This window comes from Perissodus microlepis, chromosome 22, assembly GCF_051167445.1.
Source record: "Perissodus microlepis isolate ML-2025 ecotype Zambia chromosome 22, ASM5116744v1, whole genome shotgun sequence".
In the NCBI taxonomy this organism is placed as follows: Eukaryota; Metazoa; Chordata; class Actinopteri; order Cichliformes; family Cichlidae; genus Perissodus; species Perissodus microlepis.
In genome coordinates this window covers 12,039,212-12,058,936 of record NC_140481.1, presented here as the reverse complement: position 1 = coordinate 12,058,936, position 19,725 = coordinate 12,039,212, and the positions used below count along the sequence as shown (strand labels likewise).

The window sequence follows — 19,725 nt, the reverse complement described above, 5'->3', positions numbered from 1 at the left end:
ATCAATCCTAAAGATGTTGGTAATCCCCTGGCGTTTCAGCTAGCACAAGACACTGACATTTGTGACATTTGGACATCTATCCTCCACTCACGGATAGATGAAATTGATGAAATTTAAATCATACATTGACTGTCCTCTCAAGAAGGATTGTGATAGCTTTTATTTATTTTATTTTTTTCCTATCAGCTTCAGCTGTAAAATCAGCATGCAAGCATTGTCATTGTGGAAATTCAAGCATGCTAATGTTAGCATTAAAGGAAAAAGTATATGTCCGCTATAGCTTGAAATTGTGCTTTTTCCCTTTTTTTGTATATGCGTCAGGTTCTAGCTGTTTAAAATTCCTTACGTTTAGTTGTGTATAAAACCATCAGGGATAGAAGTCCTCTCCACTGAAAGCAATTGATTCCAGCACAGTTAGAACCCAATATAAGGGTGTCTGTATTCCTCTCCAGGTGATATTCTCATCTTAAACTAGAGATCTGCTATTTCAACATTAGATTTCCTCTTCCCATCTTCCCCTGTGCCTCTCTGGCTCACAGAGACTTTCTTCTGCCGTCTTCCTCTCTCTCTCTCTCTTTTCTGTTTTTTTAACAAGTAACTTTCTCTCAGAGTTAGAAGAGTCTAGATCTGAATCTGCTGGGCCCCGCAGTGAGTGATTTATCTCCCCGTTGCATGTTTGTGTGTATATGTCTGACCCTGAACATAATAGGCCAAGTTGCAGTACTTCCAACTTAAAAGTCAATAGTTTCCGTACTATGAGTGCTTTTGTGCCCTGCAGCTCATGTCACTAATCGACAGCAAAACAACTGTGTTCTCAACATTGGATTTTCTGTCTCTCCTCTCCATTTCCCTGTCTGTTTCTTTTTCTTGCGTGTGCTTTTTCCATTTCATTTCCGCCAGCTGTGTGAACCCCAGAGTTTCCTATATATTATCTCTACCTATGTGCGGATTAGTTAAAGGCAAATTCTCATGCATTTTCATATTGTACCAAGAAATTTGCTGTAAGTTTTTTACTCTCTCATCTTTCACTTGCTTTCTTTCATGTGTTTTTCTTTATCACCCTTTTCTTCCACTCATCTTCGTTTTGTTTTGACATCCTGTAGTTGGTTGTTTTCCCTTGGATCTTTCCTCAGTTATAAATCACTGTCACCCCACTTCTAGGAAGGGGAAACCAGCTGCTCCTTCATCTCTCAATACATCTGCACACTTCCAAGCAGTGAATGCGTGTGTGTGCGTATGTGTATTATATTTATGTGCTTAGGTGCCCTTGACCAGCAACTGAGAGATGAGGCTTGCCGGACTGTATCTGCTATGAAAATTAATGCCAAAGGGTAACACACGGGCTTTGCATTGTACTGCAGTCACAAAACGTATAGTGCAAAAAAAAAAAAAAAAATAGAAACGTAATGGGAACATACATGGAAAAGAACAGGACTCACACAGAAGTGTGTAAATACACAAACACACACAGGATTACTTTGTTACTCTGTGCTCATGAGGACGTGAAGGAAAGATATATGAGCCCAAAGATTTGTCCCTATGAGTAAAAGCCCAATTAAATGAGACAGCAACTCTCTGGTTACCGACTGTCTTCATGTGAAGACGTGTTTTGCAAATAACACACAATAACAATCAGCAGGTTGGTACATATATTCGTAATCCATAAATACACATAGTATACACACCTATAAATATTTCTATACATGCAAATTATTTAGTGGTGCTGCAGTACAGTAACTACATTCCCTTTTCTGCTCTCCAAGCTAATTCCTTACTGGACTGGCCAATGAGTTTAGGTCATTGGTCATACATATTCATATACAGAATATATCTGCTAAGACCTATTAGACCACTATCTCTTTTTGGGGCTGTCACATAGACACTTTGAAAGGCTCTATGTGACGCATCACGTCACATGTTAGATTTTCCGTTCACTCAGAGGCCACATAGTACATAAGATGTGTTGGCTTGAAAAGGTTAAGCAGCAGGTTTTCCCCTGAGAAGGCAGGTTTTGCATCACACATGAAGCCATTATTAGCTTATTTGTTTGACTACTGCAGGTTTAAGTGACTCAAGTAGTTTTCATGAACAATCACCCCCAACTGGTAGATGGCTGCCCCTCGTTAAGTCTGGTTGTGCCGGAGTTTTCTTCCTGTTAATATAGAGCTTTTTCTTCCCACTGTTGCCAAGTACTTGCTCATAGGGGTCATCTGATTGTTGGGGTTTCCTTTCTATTATTGTATGGTCTTTACCTTACAATATAAAGCACCTTGCAGGTGACTGACTGGAATGCCTTCTGGACGACCACTAAGTGAGGCGAGACTTCTGTCCTATTCTGAGGCAGATGCAGGATGCTGGAGAGATTATGACTCTCGGCTGGGTTGGGAACCACTCGGGTGAGCTAGAAGATTTGGGATGTGGGAAGTCTGGGCTTCTCTGCTTAGGCTGTTGCCCGTACGACCGGAACCCGGATAAATGGTAGAAAATGTGTGGATGCTACCCAAATGCCAATTTAAAAAGATGAGTCTTCAGCTGCCTTTGAATGCATACACAGATAAGCTCACAGAAAATAAACTGGATGGGAGAGGATTCTAGAGAGTGGGGGCCACTACTGCAATGTCTCCATCACCTTTAGTTTTTAATCTACATTTCAGGATGGACGATTAGCCCTGATCAGAGGACCTGAGAGTCCTGCTGGTGACATATGGCATTAAAAGTTCACCAATATAGGTGGGTACTTTATGCAGAACCCAAAAGGTGAACAGCAGAACTTTGAATTAATTTCTAAATATGATGCAGAGCAATTGCAGTAGGATGAAAATGTATTATAGTTCTCCGATGATGAAAAGAAGAACAAACTAGAGCTTTAACATTCAAATCCAAGCTTAACATCTGGTTCTCATCAACAGTCATTCCCGGGTCTCTAATAGATAACATAAACAGGACATAACAGGAGAGGGAACCCAGATTTCTAAGGACCTGGGGGACTAGGCTGGCAGCGATGCACACAAGGATCTCTGTTTTATTCTCAGTCAGCTGGAGAAAATTACATAACATCCAGGCTTTTATGCAGTTCAAACAATTCTGTGCAATTAAAGCTTTAAAACACATTGAGGCTTAAAAGTGATATAAAGCAGAAAATCATCAGCATACAAATGATAAGAACTGTTTGTGTCTCAAAATCTGATATAAAGGAAGTTGAGACATCCAAACCTTTACTGTCTAATGAGCACCAAAAGCACTGGATACAAATCTATTTCCCAAAACATTGGAATGACTTCATAACACCTTTTGTTAGCAATCACTGGGAGAACTTATGACTGTAGTTTTAGTTTTCTATTCATTCTTCATAGACTCGTAAACCGTGAATATTCCAGTTTTTCTTTTCCTGTTTTTTCTGCCTTTTTCATTTCTCCTCCGATAAAGAGAGTAATGCTCCAAAGAAGCATCAAAAACACATTATAACTTTAAACTTTATGTTTTTAGTTTGTAGCACAAGCTCTTTGTAGTTTAGCTATTTTCTTATTTTTAAAAAATACTTTTGTTGCTTGTTCTCAGTCAGTTCTCTAAAGTGTGAGAGGCTAGCACTCTCCATGAGCTTTTAGTATAAAACTGGAGAAGTCCCTCTTTAATCATTCTCTGTGTGCAGCTTCACAGTTTGCGGCTCCTGTGAATAGAGGAGTATCTTGGATCTGACCCCTCTGAACTTCTGTGCTCCAGCCAGGTGTTCCCCTATGGCCTGCCAGAGGAGTTCACTCTGGTCTTCACCCTGGCGTTAAAGAAGGCTGCCTTGAGAGACACCATCTACCTCTTTCAGATATCGGATGCGCAGGGATATCCACAGGTGCGGCTCCCTCATCATTTCCTCAGTTTTACACTTTCTCCCCCTCCCCCTCACTACTCTCTTTCCTTCTGTTCTCTCATTACTTGCTTCTCCCTTGATCTTTCACCTTTTCATCCCTCTCACTTTTTTGTCTTTTCATTCTCTCCGCCGCTCATCTCTCTCTTGCATAGTCATCCACTTTCCCTTTCGATTTCTTTTCTCTTGTGACATCTTTTCAATTTTCTCCCCCCTCTTTCATTCCATACGCCTTTTGTCCCCTCGTATTTTTCATCCGATACCCTCTCTTTTGCTCCCTGTCTCTTTGTCAGTCTTCTTTCGATCATCTCCGACTCTCCTCTTTCATTCACCTTCATTGTTATTCACTTGTGTTCCATGATGAAGCACTGGAGTCCCTCGGAGTCCCGATAATCACTAAGAGTTGGAGGCCAGATTTAAATACTTGGCGTGTATGATGGATGGAGGCCAAGTCGCCTCATTAGCAGTGATAGATTGGCTGTACTGCTTGTGTGTGTAATTAATATGTCTTTCCCCTTTGCTAGTCAATTGTACAGGTTTGTTAGGTGGTAATCACGTGTACGTACTGTATTAAAGTTTGTTGAAACCACTGCCAGTCAAACACTTTGAGATATACTTCTTTTTGTTTTACCTATTTGCATTATTTTGAGTTTAACTGGTACAATGCCACCTCATTTATCCTGTTCTTTGCCTCCAACTAAAACCCAGCTCTCCGTAGACGTCAGTGGCCCAGATCGCACCCTGTCCTTTCGAGCCAAAGGGGCAAACCCTTCAGCGGACCTGGTGGGTTGTGTTTTCAGTGGAGAGGGAGTGGAAGCCTTGATGGATCTGCACTGGCACAAGTTGTCCCTCAGTGTCCAACACGGAGCTGCTTCCCTCCATGTGGATTGCAGCTCAATTGAGACCAAACCCCTGGAGCCCAGAGGAGCCCTTCCCTCTGATGGACACACTCTGCTGGGTATTCGGGCGTCAGATGCTGGGGCTGTGCAAGTATGAGATTAATAAAAAATATAATAATTGTATTTTTATAGTGTCAACAATAAACAACAGAGTAAACAATAAAGACAGAAAATCATAAACACACATGATATAAAAAACTTACATGTATAGTTAACAGGAAAATCTCAGTAAAGACACTTCCTAGATAGTAGATACAGTTGGACCTAATCTGGCATTAGCAAATGGTGTGTGGGCCAGATGTGTCCCAAATGGTTGAAACATATCTAACATCTGGCCCGTATCAGGCGGACTTTGGCAGAGTTAGACAATCTGAGTCAGCGTTATAAGTAAAGACCAAATGGGACCCATAAAATAGGGCCACATTTGGGCTAAACATTCAGTGCTCTTTTGATTTTACAGAGGGGAACCCTAAAAGCTGCTTTTGATTTACTTGGGATGCTCAGGCAGAAAGCTCGAATGCTGAAACACGAACAGCAAGGTCTCATTCACCCCGAGTAACAAAGTGAGTGGCTGGAAAAAACCAGGAGACTTCTGCCAGAGGACTCTATAGGGATTAAAATATCAGCAACGTAACCGAGAGCCTGATTGTGGAAAGCCTTAGCCATATTTTAAAATCAGTCCTCAAACTCAGTTCATAAATATGCAGAAAATGGAGCGACGTGATCTGTTTTTTTTCTTCTGTGGCGTGACTTAGGTGCTCCCAATTTCAACAGTGAGGCTTCTTTCACAAAGCTGGGTGCAAAACAAATGGAGAGCGGTGCAATCTGCCGCCAGCACATTGATTAAAATAAAGTGGTCGACAGAACTCGAAGCCAGATTAAAACACACCAGTTACCAGAGTTTGCAGTTGTCCTTTTGAGCCTCCCGAGCGTGTTTCAGTGTTGTGAATTAAGCAAGATTGGAACATTTTTTTCCACCCAAAAAATGAAGTCTTGTTGTTTATAGAAGGTATCGATCACAAGTTAAATTTAGTTTTTTTTACTCCTCTAAAACATTCAATACAACTGCAAGCAAAGGTTTGCCAAGGGTAGACTTTTTTTAGCTAGTGCTTGGCCATTCCATGCTTTTAAAAATGGTCTACTGGGAAAATAGAGGGACATTAGACAAAGAAATATCACACGCTTGACTTCACGGTCTTGACTGTTGAAGAGCTTTTGATTAAGATTAATGTCAACTCAAGTTACTATTTGAGCATATGGTGACCTTTAGTCTCTCTCTGTTTGAGGAACAAACTGTTTCAGAGGCGTTATGAATGAGCCAGGTTGAGGTTAGTGCCACAGATGAGGGCATCCTAGAGCACAGTTGAGTAATATAACACAGTAGAGCCCTGACATTTAGAATTTCACCACTTTATCGAAGCATTTATCCAGGAAAAAAGACATTCCCTACCATCCTCCCATAAATGCCTTTCAACTGAAATCATAGATATTTAAGCTTATATTTATGTGTATATGCGTCTGTTCTACACCCATAAGGTTTTCATTCCTTTAAGACAATCTCAATGAGTCCTGATTTAAAAACATAAGCCTACCTAAGCGAATATATGTAGTGAATTGAGACTATTAATGCTAAATAGATCCAGTAATCCGGACAATTAATTTAATGATCGGTTAACCGGCCTAGCTGGGAAAAGAGCTAGGCCACTTTTGTCAGTTCAGGGGGGAACACACGCACACTCTCACGCAACCGCAGACATTCACAGGAAGCATCTGATGAAGTGATTTTCCATTGCTTTACATTAATGAGAAATTAATTGACTCTCAGCCATGTTTACTGCCTCATTTACACTTGATGTTCTTAATAAAATAAACAAAGCAAAGTACCCTTAGACACCGCCATATCCAGCACTGTATTTACTATCCTCTCTCTGTCTGTCTGTTTTTTGCAGATGGATATTCAGCAGGCAATGCTGTATTGTGACCCCTCACTTGCCATGCACGAGGCCTGCTGTGAAATACCTGGGGCACGGGTGAGAGTGGAAACCCTTACTGTCTTTACCAGCAACTATAACTTTGTCTGGAGCAGAGGCTAATAGCAAAGACTTTAAATGAAAACTTTAGCTTTTTGGGAAAATCTTTGCTTTCTTTCTGTGTCTACGTGCACTTTACAGCATGCCCTACTTTAGCATAAAAAAAAGCTGCTTAGCGCACAAAAGAGCTAGCTTAACGCTGTTGGAACACAAAAGAAATCTACTTACTGACATCTCCAAACACTATCAAATTAGACCAGTGTTGGGGCACAAAAACTTTAAAGCAATCACCACAGAAATGGAGGCTGCAAGCCTGACTGTTCATCACTGCTTTTGTTACCTGTTGAAGATGAGGATCTGGCTGCTGGGCTGGTGTTAGCATACACTCAGCTTCAACAGAATTCTGGCTTCTTGGCTAGCTTTGAGTTGTGTTAGCAGTAGTGCTGTTATTTCTGTTTGAAGATCTTTGGCTTGTTTAAACCCGAAGTTCATTAAAAATTCAAATAAAGTAAAAAAGAGTTGTTTTGTAAACCTGACTGAATGTAAATTTACTTTTGTTACTAATTTACTAATCGTACTTTTGTTGAACTAAAGCTGAGCTGAACTGAGCCCCAGTGACTGTAACTCAGCACTTCTCGCAGCTCCATGACAGTAAAAGTAATCTGTTGGATGGCTTTTACTGTTAAACAGCTGCAAGAAAAGCTGAGTCTGCATTATCCAAATTAAATACCATAAAAAAGTCTCTGCAATTTCTCTTGAGGCTCTATGGGGTTTTTTGTTAATCAGCAATGCTTTGTCTTTATAATGCTTTATTCTGTTTTTCCCCCTCCACTATTTGGTGGTCAGAAAGGAAGAAAAAAACTTGGCTGCAGATCATGGTATGCAGGAAGCCCATATTTTTATAGGACTCCATCAGCTGTTTGACTAAGATTATTGTCTTAATTCTGCTCCAGAAACTTTGTTTGAATCTATAATATGTTAATCGACAAGAATTTAATTTGGTTATTTGCACATAAAATGTGATTTGCTCATTTTATTAGCTTAAGGCGTGACTAAAAGCCATTTTCGAACATTCACTTTCCTTGTCGCACCTTCCAGAAGCCATTTTCGATTCTGTTTCATTGTTTTTATAGTTCGTTGTCTTTCTCCTGCCTATCTACCGCTTTTCTTCTGTGTTTTTGAGCGGTTATTGTTTGCAAACTTCAGACAAGCACCTTATCAAATAGAAAACAGTTTCATTGGACTGAAAACCCCATAAAAGTGTGTTGAGCAAGCAGTTGTTCATGGGAAGAATTGCAAACAGCCAGTTCAGAGTTTATTTTTAAGCTGAAGGTATTTCATGAATTCACCCAACTTTTTGTAGCAATTCTCCAGGATTGTCTGTGCTTGCGTGTCGTTTCGTGCATGCATATGTGCCTTTTTCATTACCAGATGAATTCATGGGAGGGATACAAACAGGGTGAGAAGCTCCTTCAGAAGTTTTAAAATGCAGAGGACTCTGGAGTTGATTAGAGGGTTTGAAGACAAAAACCTCTTCTCCTTTGCTCATGGCGTGTGTGCTGCAGGGCCTCCTCCAAGCGGCGTTTAAATTTGAAATGAGAAGTGGAGGAGCACATACATATTTGTATACGCACACCCATGAAAGTTGCAGCGTCTTGAAACGCAACTAAATAAGAGCAGATTTTGTTTCTACACACAAAGTCAGCCACTATTATGTTATTTGAATGTGAGCTGTTCTTATCAGAAGGGACTTATCCCAAACATCTCTTAAAGTTGGTAAAACATGATTTTAACCAAATTTTACATCCTACCCAAAGCAGAAATTTGACCTTAGTAATCTAAATCTTGTCTTTGCTCTCTTGCAGTGCCCTCCTGATGCTCCCAAGAGCCGCCGTGCTGCTGAAAACGACCTGTTGGACAACACATTTAACCAGGTAAGACTGCCGGTGCACAACACATGTACGAACACAAAGCGAGAAATTTCTAGTTGCTTAGAGATAAAAAAGATAATAATAATAATAATTACACAATAATCATAGAACAGTAGCGCACACTTGGCAATTATAAACCATGTGGACACCACTACTAAAGATCAATAGGACTTCAGTGGTATTTCAACTGATGTAAGCATAGCAAGTTACTGATAATAATTCAAAGTGTTGTACTACTTGTACAAATGTATTTAATTTATTAAATCAACATTAGTTTAAAATAGGTTTTAGTGAATTCACTCCTACACTGTCTGTCAAGGAGAATTCTCAGACTGTCACTGCCTCCATTTGTAATCACCGCATCTACAAAAGACATCACAAAACCATAAAGTGAATAAAACATATGAAAAAAGTATGAAAGGAGCATACTTTGTTCAGATTTTGATTTTTTTTTTTACTTAATGTATGTTAATGTGAGTCTGTCTTCCTCTTGCTCTCTCTCTTGAGATCTGGTGTACATAATCGTGACATCAAAGTTATATTGGCAAGAAAAAGTCAGTTAGTGACACTTTAGAAGAGTCTAATAATCACCACTGTCAAACTCACACATCTACAGTATGTGTCACTACGGAGCCCCGCAGGGGACATTGGAGAAAAAAACATAAAGCTGAAGTTTTGCGAGATCTCGCAAATGTTTTTCTTCTTCGGAGACCGCCAGCTCGAAGCCGACCGGGAAGTCGAGGCACGATGTGCTGGGAGTGCGATGATAAACCGAGCAGAGTTACTTTTGCGAGAGTCCTTATCTGATGTATTTATAGAGGACATGCAGAAATGTTCTTTCCCATGGTTTTTTAAATACTATTTACCAGTCAACTATAAATCAATGACTTTTCAATAGTGGACAAATGGGATGCACCATTGGGAGAGGGGTGAAATGAATAGTCCAAACGATAATAGCTTTATTTTTTTTAGATCAACTGTAACTTTATGACTTTTCAACCTTTTTGTTGCCACCTACTCTACACTTACTACTCTATACTATATTTTCTAACGTTAGTTCAAGATTTATTTAACTTTAACCCAACCATAATGATGATTTAGATGAACAGCCAGCATTGATTTAATATCGTCTTACTGTCCAGAAAATATTGTAATCACCTCTCAGAAGAAGAAAAAGCCAAAAAAAAAAAAAAAACAGAGTCAACAAGATGCTGCTTGTTGCTGCTGCTTGAAGTCCACTTGAACGTATCTCATGGAAAAGGAATATCCCTCCTCTTATTCTCCTACCTATGTAAGTTATTTGTCGAGCATCAGTTTAAATGACTACTGAAGAACTATGGCAGAGTAAATGGAGGAAAGCATCTTTTTTTACCCTCCAGGTGGACATTAGGATAATGAATCGATGTCATGTGAAAACTACGAGGAGACACACATGCACCAATTACCGTACACGGCAGATTCGCTTCTTATGCCCAAGTATTTCTAATACCAATGACAAACACTTTACTCTAGGAACAAAATGAAGGGGGGAAAAAACCCAAACCCTTGTCTCTTGGATCGTGAATTATCTCCCGCCTCTCATCAGGCATAGAAATAACACAGACAAACACAGACATACACTTGGCCACAACTTTGTTCTTCAGGCAGTTTGAGCTGTCTGAGATGCTCCTGCTGGCAAGCAAACGCCGGCCAGCAGGACTTGTACCAAATGGCTTTGTTGTTCTCCGCTGAAGCTCCACCATGGACAACATGTTTTCTGCTCTGCAGTAGTCTTTATCATTTTGTCATTTTCTATGACTTCTGTTCAGTAAAGTCTGGGTCCAACGCATGACAAATAGAGCCTTATGCAACACATGGGAGACATTTTTTCCACAAATTGTCACAATACTTTTCAAAATTTATTTTTTGTTCTTGCTTTAATTTCGCTTGGTATGTGGAAGTTCTTCCAGTAACATACAGGCAATTTATTTCTGTTTTCATAGCTGCCTGTTTTATTATTCATATTAATGGGATATGTATCTAATTATCTCTTCATTAGGGCCCGGTGTTTGTCCTGTGGGGTGCTAACTTAAAACTCTAAGACAGTAATCAGTCCCATAGATGGTTTCCTCACCTTTCACTCTTTTTCGTCTTTTCTGCTATTATAAGTTCTCGTAGACTGACTGCTTTTAGGTAACAAGACATTTAGTCTTATTATGATTAATGTTTTTATCTCTTCTGTACTCATTCTCTCTCTCTCTTTTTGTTTTTTAAAGTAGCATAGCGCTCAAAGACTGGTAATTCTAATTTCATCTGTGTATCACTTTTGTACACCCTAAATAAACTGTGAAATCCAAGATTCCAGTGTGTGAGCCAGATGTTATTGATGCATACCAGAGCAACCATTAACCTTGGATTAACAGAGAGACAGCAAGTTAACCTTGGCATATGTGAAGAGACTCGAAAAACAACTTCTATAGACGTGGATTCCTTTCTTTTTCATCTACAAATAGCCTTCCACTACTTCTAAACATGAAAGTTGTTTTAGAGTGGCTGGAGTAAAAGTTGTACACCGTGGCTCTAGAGGGACCTGCAAAGTTATGTCACTTAGCACTTAACATGGTTCAGCCCTTTATGACAAAAACCGTTGATGGACGAATTGCTTTCTGTGTAGCTTTTGGGCTAATTTTTGTTGTGTTTTTGTGCTTTTTAAGGATAAAGACTGAACAAAGATTTCAGGTAACAGAGGCATAATATGAATATAAAGCTTTTGAAAGAAACTCAGCTTAGATCATCAAAGTGAGCATTTTTTATGATCATTATGTTTTTTAAGCAAAACTTAATTTTTCTTTAAAAAAATTGTAAAATATTCTGTTCCTTCCCTACCTCACATCTGATTTATGCATACACTTGCTTTAGCTCAGCTTGTTCCAACTCTTCATGCATGTGGAAAGAAATATTCAACACAAAACTCATCCTAGAACTGTTCAAATCTATATACTGGAATGCCTCTTTCATTATGTATTAAAAAATAATAATAAACAAATAAACAACAACAGTATTGCACATGTCATTGTTTATTTAACAAAAACTAAGCCAAAATGCAGACGCAGTGCATGAAAAACTAAGTACACCCCTGATTCTGTACCTTCTAGAACTACATTTAGCAGTATAGTATAGTATAGTATATTGAACTAATCAGCTTTTTGTATAACTTAACACAATGCTGTGGAATTTAGGCCCACTCTTCTTTACAATCTTGATTCCGTTCATCAACATTTGTAGGCATTTTTTATGTACAGCTCTCTTAACATCTCACCACAACATTTCAATCAGGTTGAAGTCTAGACTTTGACTGGACCATTGCAACACCTTGATTCTTTTCTTTTTCAGCCATTCTGTTGTAGATTAGCTGCTGTGCTTGGGATCATTGTGTAGTTTCTATTTTCAGCAAAGCTTTAGCTGACTCACTGACTGTAAGGTGTCTAGAGCCAAAATCGTCACGCCTCCATCACCATGCTTGACAGTTGGTAAGAGGTGTTAGTACTGACGTTTGACTTTCACCAAACAAAAGTACTTTGCATTATGGCCAAACATGTCCACTTTGTTCTCATCTATCCAAAGGACATTATTCCAAAGGTCTTGTGGTTGTATTAGATGCAACTTTGCAACCTAAGCCATGTTGATACGCTCCTGTAAGAGAGATGCTTTCTCCTTGCAACCCTTCCAAACAAGCCATACTTGTTAAGTCTTTTTCGAACTTTAACATTACGCATGCTAACTGAGGCCTGTGGACTGTAGCTCTTTGGATTTTGGAGCTTCGTTGAGCAATGCCTGACTTTGGGGTGAAGTTAGTGTGATGATCACTCCTTGGAAGATGGGAATTTTTTTCACTTGGGAATGCTCTCTCACTTTAGAATCGTGGATGTCAAATTGTTTGGAAGTTTGCTTATAACCCTTTAAAGACTGGTGCCCAGCAATTGTTGCTTCTATAACATTATTGTAGATTATTGTTTATTTTCATAAAATAATAATGACATGGTGTAATATGTCATTTGGTTTTGTATTTACCCATCTTTCAGATTTTGTAATGACCAGTTCATTTTTTTTCTTTATTATATCCTGATTATGTCCTTTATCATATCCTGAAATCTCAGTTGCATAACCTCCCTTTACCCTGGTGATATGCTAGACAAGCTGTCGGGGCTAAGAAAGGGCGACCATTCACATTCACACCTACGCCAAATGTAAAATCACCACTTAACCTCCAGTGGAGGTCCATAATGCATATCTTTGGACTGTGAAAGGAAGCCAGAGTACCTGGAGTGAACCCACACAGTCATGCGGTCACAGCAGGTACTGCCTTTCTGAAGTATAACAAATCTCACCCTCAGTGTTTCTTATCTCTGACCACTGGAAACCTCTTTTTCTTGCTTTCAACCCAGCACCCCCAAAAGGTCGTCTAGTCCTCAATAGACTCAATAGTCCTTTGTGTTTCATTTCCCCATCATGTATCTCTTGGACTTTTTATGATGAGGTCTAACACCAGCTGTAAAAACGACTTCTCCCCTCTTCCCTTTACTGACATGCTTTCTTATTGTTCACTTCCCAACTTTCCATCTTGGAACAGGTTGTTTCCGCTCAGCGTTCTGTGCTTTCTCTATCCCTCTTGTTGTCGGCTGTTTTTACTTATTTATTTATTTTGTCTGATTTTTTTTTTTTTTTATACTGTGCACAGCAGGGTCCATCTCTTTACTTACCCCAGGGCTCCAGAGTTACAGCGTTTGCTTTCTCTCTCACTTTACTCATCTTCTTTCATCTCTTTTTCTTTTTCATGAAAACCAAAAATAAAGAATAAAGGATAATGACCCATGTGTGCAACCAAGATGGCCCTTATTTCATCTTCCTTTGTTCTTCTTCTGATGCAATGAATTGTAATGGTAACATGAATTTACGGGGATGCGCCGGACAAGCAATAGGAAAACAGAAGCTTCTCTATGCCACCCCTAAAAAGAAAAAATGTCATGTGATGTAGAGCCCTGTGATTTTTGAGGGCATTTGGTTACTTATAGGAACAAAGCACAGGAAAGGAACTAGAAACATACCATTATAATAATGTAGATTAAACAAATTTGAGAAGGAAATCACACCAGCACTAAAATGCTAATCTGTTTGAGTCAATATGGCCGAATATTAGCTAATCAAGTCATTAAGGTGAAAATCATGGTGGTCATGGTCATGCTCAAATATGAATTGAAGAAAACAAAAGTGCCTGACGTTTTCTTTCTTGGCTTTCTTTTCTTCTTTTCTGCCAACAGGAGATTTTTGCATCCAAGGATCTTGCAGAAAAAGTAAGCCTCGCATACACACAAAGCACATGTGGTTTTACGGTTTTACGGTACTGAATTTCTAACCACATTGCGCACTTGTTGCATAAGATGGTCGCCTCAACAGAAGAGAGCTCTGGGTTCAAAAAGTGAAGCTGACATGTTCTGCATTTGTATTCTGGCGTTCTTTAGGAATTCATTAAAAGAAAAAAAAATCAGGTTAGGGAGGAATCGCTAAGAACTTATTTGCAGCCTAGGATGTACCCTTCCTTTGACCCCAGTGCATTCTGCAATCTGAACCGGAAATATCAACCATATGCATGGATAACAATTCTTTCGGCATTTATATGCTGTTGAAACAGAAACCCGAAAACAATATGCAGGCCATGTGTGTGTGTCTGTGTATACGTGTGTGCAGGCTGCGTATATGTGTGTTGTGCATGGGACTGTTTCCTCCTGCCTCCACACATTCTCACAGCTTGCTGACTGACTGAAGACTGATTTACACCTCATTATTCGCTGGGTCTCAGTTGGGAGTTGCTTCTGCCTATTAATTTTGTCATTCACCTACAATAGGCATGTTCTGTTCACAAATAGAATACAAAACTCCAGACACTTCATTATGTTGCTCCGGTGTGTGCTTACTAATGCGGGCTGCCGCCTCCGCTGACTTCCTCAATGTAGGTTATTACCTGGGTTGGAACATGCAGCTTGCCCTGCCGCTGGGGGCACACACACACACACACACACACACACACACACACACACACACACACACACACACACACACACAGACACACACTTTCAAGGAAACAAAAGTGAGTTTTTCGTTTGTGCTACCAATGTAATTTGGTCAAATTATACAGGCAGCTGTTTTATTCAAAAGTAAAAAATGGTTGTACGACCCATAGGAATCTATTGATAATACGAGGAGATATTATGCATCGCTGATGCCAACAAATGCACCAAACAGGCATATGAATTAGTATTATTATTGTCATAAATGATGTGAATAAAGGGTTGATTTGACTTGTGCGTCACAATCCCAAAGCTCAGTTAGAAACTCGTTTTTGTCGCAATCTTGATGTCATTATTTTTCATCTATTCTTTTATAGTTTGTTCCTCTTATATGAGTGCATTCTTGGGCATGTCAGTCAAAATGCTCAGCATCGCCAAGCTGCAGGTTTTCATGAAAGGTTCCTTTATGATAGGGGGTGTCAAACTTAAGGCTCAGGGGCCAGAATTGGCCTGGTGAAGACTCCAATCTGGCCCACTGGATGGTTTTGGAAAATGTGAAGGAGAACATAACTTTTAACATGTTTTACAGGTTTTCCTACAGACAAAGGCCTCCCCCATAGCCATTCATATTACACCACAGTAATTAAACTATAGATTTCTATAATTTTACACATTTATGTTTTATAATTTAAGCCCAATTAGTCATGCTGAAAGATTTCTTTTATTTTCTACAGCAGCATTTCTTTATCGTGTAGAAAAACTCTGACATACTGTTGAAATTGCTCTTCTTTTTCTTATATTAGGATTTTTCATTGATTTAAGGTATACTTACATTTCTGTACATTGACAGAAAGGGGAGGTTTCACTGATCTGGTCCATATAAGATCAAAATGGGCTGTATGTGGCCCGCGATATGAAATTAGTTTGAAATCCCTGCACTATGAATAAAACCTTCTTGTTCCTGTTTTAAGATTTGTCAGTGAAAGTTTTAATGCACTACAATAATTCAGTGAATTGCATTAGAGGAGATTATGAATTTTTCTTTACACTTGTAGATTTGCATTAGTGTCCGCTGGCTTGAGACCTGGCAGATGGAGAGAAGGCTTGCCAAAAAGTGGTACCAGAAGGCTCCCTGACAGAATGTTGGTGCCTGTGTTCTCAGATGTTTAAGCTCATAGATTATGATCTGTGCTGGTTAGCGTAATGAGTAGTGAGCGCCTTTGTTTTGGGATGGCAATGTCAAAAAGAGAGTGTGCTTTGTGCGGGATATCGAAACTTTTGACTAAGGTATTAATCAAGGTATTAATCATACAGTCAGTTTCTTCAAAACAGAAGTGCAGGAGGAAATATTCATAGGCAAGAGAAGACAAAACGCCTGTGTAATGTACTTTTACTTGTAATACTTAACTCTACTGGAAATTCAACTTTCTGGCCTCACCCGAGGAAGTGCTGACCATATGTATCTGGCAGTTTCATAGTCTCTCAGATACCCGACAAAGGTCTAAGGGCCAAAACATTGTTCTTCCAGTAAAGTTTATATGCAAGTAACAGGACAGTGAGTGGGAGTTGTTTCTCTCCTTGCAATGATTATCCAGTTATCCAGAGCATTTTAGCTAGAAGACAAAGTTGGCCATAAGTTGGTGAAAATAGAGAAATCTTTAGCAGCTAAAAAATACTGAGCCAAGGGTTAGCAGAGCCCAACATCAAGAAAACAGAAACATGACTACAAAGTAATGCCAGTGTTGCCCTGTGCAGTGTTTCCTAAACTCGACTTTGAAAAGTACTTGATGATACACGAGACTCCTGCCATTTAAAAGTAATCCTTTATTTCATATCATTACGTGTTGCGAAAAGTAACTCATTAGAGTATAACCCCAATACCTCAAAAGTTGGGATGGTGTGTGAAGTGTCAGTAAAAACTGAAAATAAGGATTTGAAAAATCTCATAAACACGTCATTTATTCACAATAAAACACAGAAAACACATCAAATGTTTAAGCTGAGAAAATGTGCCGTTTCAAGAAAATAATAAGCCCATCCTGAATTTGAGGACAGCAACTACTCAAAGAAGTTGGGGCGGGTCTATGTATCTTTAACAGTCTTGGGTCTTCTTTGCATTTTTGCCACATTTTTTCAGTTGGTCAGAGGTGTCTACTTTGAATCTTTTACTACAAAGGTGTGTAAGAGATGCAGTTTAGCAGCTTAGCATTGTCTTGCTGAAATATGTATGACATTCCCTGAAAAAGATATCTCCTGGTTGGGGGCATATGTTGCTCTAAAACCTATATATTCCTTTCAGCATCAATGATGCCTTTCCAGATGTGCAAGCTGCCAACTGCTTAGCCAATTGCACAGTGCGCCCTCCATACCATCAGAGATGCAGGTTTTTGAACTGAGGGCTGATAACAAGCCAGATCCTCTTTAGTCCTGAGGCCCACTGGATGGGCATAGATGTCCATGTTTTCCAAAACCAATTTAAAATTGGGGGTTTTCTCAGCTTAAAACAGCTTCCCACTTTGCCTTAGTCCATTTCAAATGATCTGTGGCCCAGAAAAGATGGCAGTGTTTCTGGGTGATGTTTACATATGGCTTCTTCTGATGGGGTGATCGTGGCTCAAGAGTTGGGAGTTCGCCTTGTAATCGGAAGGTTGCCGGTTCGAGCCCCGGCTTGGACAGTCTCGGTCGTTGTGTCCTTGGGCAAGACACTTCACCCGTTGCCTACTGGTGGTGGTCAGAGGGCCCAGTGGCGCCAGTGTCCGGCAGCCTCGCCTCTGTCAGTGCGCCCCAGGGTCGCTGTGGTTACAATGTAGCTTGCCATCACCAGTGTGTGAATGGGTGGATGACTGGATATGTAAAGCGCTTTGGGGTCCTTAGGGACTAGTAAAGTGCTATATAAATACAGGCCATTTACCATTTCTTCTTCATATGTTAGAGCCTGAACCTGCATTTGTGGATGGCACAGTGAACTGTGTTCACAGACAATATTGGGCCTGTTTGTAATACAGAGCAACCTGAGTACCCAAAGATCCTGACCATCTAATTTTGTTTTTCGGCCCTGTGCACAGAGATTTCTACAAATTCTCTGAATCTTTTGATGATATTACATACAATTTTATGCGGAGGAACATTATTCTGAAATCGTTCCCCAATTTGCTGAAGCAGCTTTCTGCTATTGGTGAACCTCTGCGCATTTTACATGTGAGAAACTCCGCCAATTTCAGTGTCTCAGTTTAAACATGTGATATATTTTCTGTTCTGTTGTGACAAAATGAGGCTTCATGAGCTTTCCAAATCACTGCATCCTATTTAGTATTTACATTTCATATTTCACACTGCTAACACATTTAGCTTCTACATGGTATAGAGCCTAGTGTACATTCTCATTCTCATTACATAGTGAGCTGATAACAGTAGCTTTCCACCACCTAACAAGCAACGGGCATGCTAATTTTCATTTAAGTTGCATGTTTAGCTAAAAGCTAGCCATTGCAGTTTTTGAGCTGAACTTTCTCAACTAGCCACATCCACAGAGATGTCCTTAGCCTGCATGTGCATCTTCAAAATGTGAAGTAGCACCTAGCAAACACTTGATATCAAACCTGCACACAATAAAGTGTGAATACTTCCACAATGCAAAAGCTGTCCTCTCTGCCAACATGTTAGCTGACACAGGATTGGACCCATTCCACAAGCACACAGCTGCATGCCAAGTAGTTGGAGGGAGGGAGACACATTGCAGATGCGTCAGGGATTTTCTTTTTTCCCCTCCCTCAACAAACAAAAGAAACATTTTAACAGTATTGGCTGCTTATTTGCGAAACGAAGCTAAAAAAACCCAGCAACTTCAATGCCAAGCATAGTATACATGCCAAAGCTTTGATTTCAAAGTTTTGGATTTGACAGCAAATCCAGCAAAGTGATGTGAATTAAAGCGATATTCAGTAGTACATTTTGCTCTTACACTTTTCTTTCCAACTTTGAGAAATGTGGAGAACAAACAACAAAAAGCAGGCTGCTGACGGTTTAAGTAGATGTATAAGAGGTCTTGACTAAGCCCACAGTCACAGAAGAGAGCTTGGAAAGAGTGACTCGTCACTGCAGCTGGTCTAGCCAGCCATTGATAGATTTGTAGCTGCTAAGAGTGAGCGAGTGAGTGCGTGAGGGTGGAAAAACAAAAAAGGGAAAAAGAAAAAGAGAGAAGTGGGAGAATTACACATTGTCTCTGTGCTGTTACAGCCCTCTTCACAGCACAGTCACAGCTTCAGCTTATATGCAAACCCTCTGTTAATATGAAGGCAAGACTCCCAGAAACACAGGACTGGGGATTTGGCTTTAATTACTCACTTCTGCTAAAAATGCTTCAGTTATTTATAATGGTAATCCTTATTTTCCTATGCATGTGCCTGTGAGTGTGCATGCAAGTGTTTGTGCGCAGGCGTGTGTGTACCCTCCTGTGATGAGCAGCTGGTCTGCTCACTCCTGTGCTGTGGGAATCAGACATTCCTATTGATCTCCATCTCCCATGGGAGGTGTGTGTGTGTGTGTGTGTGTGTGTGTGTGTGTGTGTGTGTGTACACGTGTGTGCCCACCTCTGTTTCCCTTTTGACTGCATACTGTAGAGCAGAATTCGATTTGTTTTTGTGCAACAGTGCCACTGCCAGGGGACAAATTGAACTGCAACATTCATCTCTTATTCAGGCACACAGCAGGTCCTTCAGTGGATGTTAAACTCATATAATAATAAATCTCTGTTTCTCTGTGTCTGTAGTGTGGGGGGTGTTTACTCCTGAATAGGGAAGAAAATGTAAGGATCTCTGATCTTTACTTTCTCTTTCTTTCTATTTAAAGTGGTATAAAATCAGGCTGGTGGGTAACTGAGCGTTTTTGTGTTTTGCAGGTTGTAAACTTCGGCGGGGTTGCTGGGTTGAAAGGTGAAAAAGGGGACCGGGTGAGTATGAAGGA

General features: G+C 39.9%; 1 protein-coding gene across 3 annotated transcripts in view; it reads left to right on the top strand.

Annotated features, from left to right (window-relative positions):
• The window catches only part of col16a1 (collagen, type XVI, alpha 1), a 77,714-nt gene that overhangs the window by 21,680 nt on the left and 36,309 nt on the right, over nt 1–19,725 (top strand). For 2 of the 3 annotated variants that reach the window (XM_084919231.1, XM_084919229.1), the window contains exons 5-11: nt 3,721–3,844; nt 4,568–4,849; nt 6,708–6,788; nt 8,654–8,722; nt 14,017–14,049; nt 19,532–19,567; nt 19,661–19,711. In XM_084919231.1, the coding sequence (XP_084775357.1) occupies nt 3,721–3,844; nt 4,568–4,849; nt 6,708–6,788; nt 8,654–8,722; nt 14,017–14,049; nt 19,532–19,567; nt 19,661–19,711 (676 nt within the window). The remainder of the gene's footprint in view (nt 1–3,720; nt 3,845–4,567; nt 4,850–6,707; nt 6,789–8,653; nt 8,723–14,016; nt 14,050–19,531; nt 19,568–19,660; nt 19,712–19,725) is intronic. The other variant, XM_084919230.1, reaches the window with a different exon arrangement.